General features: G+C 31.9%; 1 protein-coding gene across 1 annotated transcript in view; it reads left to right on the forward strand.

The window, feature by feature from the left end:
• The first annotated feature begins 904 nt into the window (after positions 1–904).
• The window catches only part of LOC111999737 (protein STRICTOSIDINE SYNTHASE-LIKE 5), a 21318-nt gene continuing 14533 nt past the window's right edge, over positions 905–7689 (forward strand). The window contains exons 1-3 of the mRNA XM_024031860.2: positions 905–1444; positions 4988–5295; positions 5754–5886. Of these exons, the coding sequence (XP_023887628.2) occupies positions 986–1444; positions 4988–5295; positions 5754–5886 (900 nt within the window). The 5' untranslated portion in view covers positions 905–985. The remainder of the gene's footprint in view (positions 1445–4987; positions 5296–5753; positions 5887–7689) is intronic.

Raw genomic sequence — 7689 nt, forward strand, 5'->3', positions numbered from 1 at the left:
TTATGTGGTTCATTTTGTGTGTATAATTTTACTATTGGTCCTTTAGCTCCACCACTGATTTCATTCATTTCATTTTATGGCAGTTCTTAAAAAGCATTAGCATATATGTTAATCACATTACTCATTAGATATGTTAATTGCATAACTCACAGGATTCTTGTTAAGTAGTATTTGTGAGTGTTTGGATAGAGCTGAATAGTTCATCAAAAAAAAAAATATATATATATATATATATAAAGCTTTTTAACCTTTCAAAATTATTATTCTTTATCATTAAGTTGAGATAATATCTAGTTTATGATATAAGAATGTTTGAGCAACAAATATCTTGTTTTATCAACTTTTTAATGTACCTTTTGGCTGGAACGGTCAAATTCTACCGACAAAACAAATATCATCAATATCTAAACATAGGCAGTAAAAAAGAAATTTGAGATAATATCTAGTTTATGATATAAGAATGTTTGAACTACAAATATCTTGTTTTATCAACTTTTTAATATACCTTTTGGCTGGAACGGTCAAATTCTACCGACAAAACAAATATCATCAATATCTAAACATAGGCAGTAAAAAAAGAAATGAATACAAGTTGTAATTATAGTCAATTCATATACCACCGCCACTTCTAGGCGAACTGTTACCCGATTTGTAAGGAAACTTCTACTCGGGGGTTTGAGCCCCCGTATTTACCAAGCACAAAATATATATATATATAGTCAATTAATAGGGTGGAGCCCTAGAGGTACTCGAAAGAATGCCAATATATAGTCAATTAATAGGGTGGAGCCCTAGAGGTACTCGAAAGAATGCCAATAGTAACTGATTTGACGTTGTTTTCCATTTTTTATTTTAATCTTTCAAAATTATTATTTTTTATTAACCTAATATCTAATTTATGTTATAAGTGGGTTTGAATTACAGATATCTTATCCAGTAATCAGTTGCTCTCCTCGAAAAACTCTCACTGTACAAACTTCAAACTATGGACGAGTCAAAAACTCCCGACTCAGCTTCCCTACCCCGACCCTCTAAACCCACTATTTCCAAACAAAAAGGCTCATGGCCCTTCACTTTCTTAGTCACAGTATTGGTCCCCGTTGTGGCGGCGACGTTGCTCTACCAACTCGACTCGTTCGACCCGGCTCCTCTGCCACCTGACGTGTTGACTCGGCACGTCATAACCGTGCCAGCACGTAACGACCACATGCTCCGAGGGTCTGAGTTTGTGGGTGTTGGGAATTTGAAAGCTCCAGAAGATGTAGCTTATGATGCCAAGTCTGGAGTCATCTACACGGGCTGTGCTGACGGGTGGATCAGCCGAGTCACTGTAAACGACTCGGCGGCTGACACGGTTGTGGAGAAATGGGTCAACACCGGTGGGAGACCCTTGGGAATCGCTTTTGGTCACAACAATGAACTTATCGTTGCTGATCCTGAAAAGGTCAGTGATCATTCATTCTTAGACTAAATTATATATTTTCGACTAAGTATATGTTTTATTTTAAATTTAAAATTTGAATGATTAATATTTCTGTAAAAAAAAAAATTGAATAATAAATCTACCATAACCATAGATATAAGATACGTGTGTTAATTTTTCTCTCAGGATCAAAGTATGTGGTTAATTTTATTTTATAGATTACAATTTAGAAATTTTTTTTTTCAAAAGGAAGTGAATAAATTATTGTATTTGATGTTGTTTTATTTTAGAAAATATATATTCAATTTAAAAATTTTAATCAACAAAGAAATGAAAAAATATATTCAACTACCAAGATATGCTGAAAAAATTAAGATTCAGTTTATGCATGATTACTAACATTGTGTATTATTATTATTATTATTATTATTTAACGAGGAATTCTATGTAGGCAAGATTTTTCAGTTAAGTTTACAAGTTTTAGCCGCCTCTCAGAGTTTGCTATGGCATTATTTTTATTTATTTAATACTAATAATTTGTCATATTTAACGAGTTTTAAGGCTGTCTTAGAGAAGTTTGAGCAGTATTTTTTATAATTTTTTAAAATATGTGTGAATAAAAAAATATTTAATATTATTTAAAAATCGAAAATAAACGTTTAAAATACACTACTACTAAACGAGTCTTAAACTTTTTGTCAAATTTGTTGTGATGGTAAACTTTCTTTTTTATTTTATTTTTATTTTTAAAAATATTTGTGTCAAAACATAATTTCTTTATCCTTCTGTTTGTTTTTGTTTAGTGACCAATAAAAAGCATGGATCTCACAATAAAAAAAATAAAATGTTTGGCTACAAATTTTGAAATTGAGACTAGCGTGTAATTGATTGTCAGTCACGTCTCTTTTCTTTTTTGAGAAAATTTTTTTTTTAAGACAAAGGTAAGCGAAGTATTATTAAAAAAAAGACAAAAAAAAAAAGAAAACAAACACAAGATCAAGGCAAATTTGAGTGGAAAATATCTTCCACATCTTTGGGTAGAGATTCTATTCGTACAGTATCTATAGATAAAATTACTTTTTTTGTCCAATAATGAATTAACTTGTTCTCTTCTCCCTAATATATAGAATAAATGTGAAGGTATTGTATGTTTTAAAAGCATGTATCCTCTCTCTCAAAAAGCGGCGGACTCTGAAAAAGAGGATGCATGTTTTTTAAACATACATAACTTTTTCGGTATAAACAACTTTGTCTCTTTTTTTTTGCTTCCTCCCTGTATTCGAAATATGCATAACTTTTTAAGTATAAACAACTTTGTCTCTCTTTTTTTGTTCTCTTGATAAGAGCAATTGCATCGACAAATTTATTCGTTTATTTTATATTAAAAATTTATTTTTTTATTTTACATTACTATTTTTTTAATTAAGTACATTAATTCATCTATTTTACTATTTTTATTATTTAAATAATACTAATATTTTTTTAATTTTTAATTATTATTTTCCTTTTGTACTTATCTCTTTTTCCAAAGTACCTACTTTTTCTTTTGTACTTATCCCTTTTTGTCTGTTCTTATCTCATTTCTCACTCAGACAAATCTTTGACCTTCTGGCTTCTTCTACTTCTTTCTTTTCCTGTCACGGTAAACTCCTCCTTCCTTCTTTCCTCACGGTCAAATCACCTCCCTCCACAAGTATCTTCTTCTTCCTTTTCCTCTCATTGTCAAATAATTTATCCACCACAAGCACCAATCTCCACCACAAGAACTAGAAGAATAAAAACTCACCAGCACCACAAGAATCAAAACCCACAAGCACGGACTCCGTCGACCCACAAGCACCGATCTGTCCCTCTGTTGGTTTGTCTGCGTGGGTGTGTTTGTGTATTTCTGTTGATTTGTCTGTGTGTTTGTGTGTCTGAGGAAAAAGAAGATGAGGAGAGAAACCTTTCATATATACACAGTTTTAGAAGGATTGATATGGAAGATTTTTGGGGTAAAATGTATAAAATTTATTGCTTTTTGTATTTTTGTGGATGCTCTAAGAACATTCACGTCTCTTTCCTTTGGTACGTGAGGTTGTATTTTCTAAGTGCTTTACTACTATTTAAAGAAACTAATAAAACTTTGGAGAATGATAAACAATAAGTTTGTGTTTGGCGACAGTTTTTTATTTTTATCTTTGAAAATTTGTTTTTAGGAATATAAAGAAAAAAATAATTTTATTAAATTTTTGAAATAAAAAACATGATTGGTTAGTTGAAATAAAAAAAAAATTGAAGAAAAAAATAGGAAATATTAAAATATGTTCTTAAGATTTGAATTTTAATGCTAATTTATTAAATAAAATAAATTTATTAAATTAAATATATGTTTTTTTTTTCTTTTAAAATTAAAAATTAAACAATTTTTTTCATGATTTCAAATTTTTTCACAAATTAAAATTTGAAAATAATTTTTAATTTCTGTATATTTTGAGATGGCAAACAAATTTTTTGTCTCAAAAATAAAAAATTATTTTAAAAAAAAAAAAAAAAATTACTAATTACTATATTTTTTATTTTTTTATGAATAGTTTATAAACAATTGCGCATCAGTTAACATAACCCATAAAATTGTTAAGGATCATATGTGTGACTATAGAAGATCGAGTTCACATCACATGCTATTTATTTTCTCCGAGTAATGACAATGCTTATTGTACCGGGAGACAATTGGAGTCCATATGTGCCTTTTTTTTTTTTTTGGAGAAAGGTATGTGCTATTTTCTAATACTCAATATCACACGTGTAAGTACAAAAAAAAAATATATATATATATATATACACACACACGTATAAAGGAATATGGTAAAATGCAAAGGTCACTTAACACCTTTTGAAAATTCCCTTACTCCTCATGCTTCTTTATCCATTTCTAGTTATTATTTATTTATCATTGGCTACCCAAACACTCCATTGCCTATAATTTCCATGAGGCATGTGCAATTAATACAAGTCTTGGTACTACCTTATTTTAATCAAAATCTCATCTCATGATGGTTTTTATATTTTACCCAAATCCCAAAATATTAAGAAATATATCATAGTATTTTTTTTTAAAGAATAAAATAAAATAAGGCATCACCTTTCTCAAATTGTTTAATGTTCTTATAGAAATTAAATTTTTTTGTTAAAATATAAATTCTTTAGGTCCATATAACTTATAAGGACAAAGTTAGAGGGCTTATTAATGCCACAGTACTTCCAAAAAGCCAAGCCCAATAACAACTCAATAAGTTGTGATTAAGGGCCTAGTAGTTCAGTGGCGTCGCCTAATTTTTTTTATGAGAAGAAATTGGGTTTAAATCCTCCCTCCCTCAGTTGTTATAATAATTGATTGTAAAAAATTATAAAAAACATGGTTCTATCTATAACATTACTTAACAAATTAATGTAATTAATCTCTGTTTAGTAATTTTAGCACGAGTTACAGAAAACTTCCCCGCTTGTTAAGTGCTCCTTAGTCCTTAGAAACCAATGGTTGTTAGGTGTTTTTTATTAATGAAATGTGATGTATAAAAACAGGGCCTTCTAAATGTGACAGCAGACGGTGTGGTGGAGCTGTTGACAGATGAGGCTGAGGGACAAAAATTCAGAACGACAGACGCTGTGGATGTAGCACACAATGGCATAATTTATTTTTCAGATGCTTCACATAAATATAGTTTAAGTAAGGCCAATTGGGACATTTTGGAAGGTAAACCCAATGGTAGACTTTTGAGTTATGATCCAGCAACTAAAACCACCAAGGTACTGGTCCACAACCTCTACTTTGCCAATGGTGTTGTAGTCTCACCTGATCAGAATTATGTGATCTTTTGCGAAACCCCAATGTATGTTTGCTGATTCTCAGTCTTGAAGAAATTGTTTTATTAGACCCCTTATGTTTGCTTCTGATAAATTACCACCACTACTAAAAAGTTATGGCTGTTAGATAAGTTCGAGACAGCGTTTGAACTCAATATACTATGATAAGTTACCACCACAATCATTGTTAAAGCCTTTCTTCTTCATGATCTACATAATGTTGCAGACTGTTGCAGCTAGTTTCAACATACATGTGGTGCTAGACTCCCTAGATTAGTGAGACCTAACACATAGAAGCTTAGATTACTTGTTCTGATACTATGATAAATCATTATCAGTCCCAAAAGCTCAAAGCTGTTAGAAAACAATGAATTTAATTGTTATTCTAACAACTTCTATTGTTCAAAGACTAAAATTAATGACAGTTGAATATTTGTTTCGCACAGTGGGAGTTTTGATTATTCCAAATGGGTTGCTAATGCAGGAGAAGGTGTGGAAAATATCACATACAAGGCAAGGAAAAAGGAAAAGTAGACAAATTTATTGATTATCTGCCAGGCTTGCCAGATAACATTCGATATGATGGAGAAGGTCAATATTGGATTGCATTGTATAGGGTAAATCAATTCTTACTTCATACTTTCCATGGAAAAAAAACTGGCTATATTTTTTAACTAGTACTGAGCTTGTGCAAAGCTTAATTTACTTAAGACTGATATGTAAATTAAAGAAAAAACTTCACTAATATCAATGAAAATAAACANTTAAAAAAAAAAAAAAAAATACTGAAGGTGTTCTTCGTGTTCTTCCTAGACCCAGAAATTTTCTTCATAAACAAACACACACACAAAACCCATAAAAACAAACAACTCCACGTTCTCTCCAAAAAAACAAAAACATGAAATCAACGATCAAACGAGACAACAACCACTCGGATTCGTAGCCGCCTGAGATCATTTGCTTCGATATTTTGCTCAGGCCGGAAACGACATCATCGGAGTATCCGGGGAAAGCCTCAGGTTCGGCGGATTCGGATTCGGACTCAGCGGTTTTCGATTCCTCGAGAAGAAACCGAAACTCCTCTTCCAAATACGACATCGCTCGCTATTGAATCCCTCCAATGCAATTGATCAGAGAGCCACAAGACTCTGATTTCTCCTCCTCTGGTTTCAGTTCCCGAAGCAATTTCGTCAGCTTGGAAACTCGATCCAGAGACTCCAGAAACGCCGAGTCCTCATCGAGAACCTGGCACCACTTGGCTCTTCCTTCGCTGGAAACTTTCTGCTCCACGAGATCCAAGTATTTCTCCACCAACTCAGGAACCTCCACCGAAACGTCGTCGCTCATCAGAGACAAGAGAAACTTGTCGATATCCTCGGAAGCTTTCTCGAGGTCAAAATCAGGTTCAGATTCTTCAGTCTGTGACTCTTCATTCTTGGTCTCCTCTGCCGCGGAATCAAGTTTTGGCTCCGCGTTGTCTTTGGCTCCTGGCACCGGCGAAATGCCGGTATGGTCGTCAAGAAGGTGGTTGTTGTTCTCCATGGTATTGAAACTGTGAGTTTTCTGGGTCTAGGAAGAACACGAAGAACAACTTCAGTTCTTTTTTTTTTTTTTAATTTTTGGGTTTCTGAAATATTTTTGATAATAAAGGTTTTCAGCTGGTATTGTGTTTGGTTGCAAACAAAATAATGGGAAGGTTTATGTTCTTCCTCAAAATAAAGCTAGATCTCAATTTATATTATTTTCGGTTTTTATTTCTGGTTTTTTTTTTTTTTCATTTAGTTAAAATTCATAAATTATTTTTTGTTTTTAAAAAATGACGTGGGATTTTTAAAATGCTAAATAATATATTATATTATTATTTTAATGCTGACGTCAGCATTTAGTGTGTCAGCAATGCACTCCGTCTGCCACCTAGGATTTTGCCGTTAGGGCACTGTCGGAAAGGATTAAAATAGATGGCGTTTTTTAGAATATGGACTAAAAGCGGTAAAAATAAAATTTAGGGACTAAAATGAGAATCGCCTGAAAATGTAGGGACTAAAATTGGGATATGCTGCCGTAGATAAACTAAAACTCTATATGGTTTTTACTCTTAATATCGAGTAAGTATTTCATGAGACTGTTTTATGGAATAACTCTCTCTCATCTGGTGGATGAAACTCAAGAGGTTGGAGGCTATGTATATTTGGCTTGGTTATCATTATTGTAGGAAGTAGAAATTACATGTGCCTGTTTGATATTTATGCGTACCTGCTATAGGAGATAGAATTTTAAATGTAAAAGCTTTTGTAACATAAAGTTTTAACTGAAAAACCCTAACAATTCGAGTGTTTTACGAATTAATTGTGAATGGTGTTTTAAAGTTTTGAATTTATAAATGATAAACAGTAAATTGTAGACACTTTTTTTTTTTTTTT

The sequence above is a fragment of the Quercus suber genome, unplaced genomic scaffold (assembly GCF_002906115.3).
Source record: "Quercus suber isolate HL8 unplaced genomic scaffold, Cork oak 2.0 scaffold_54, whole genome shotgun sequence".
Taxonomy (NCBI): Eukaryota; Viridiplantae; Streptophyta; class Magnoliopsida; order Fagales; family Fagaceae; genus Quercus; species Quercus suber.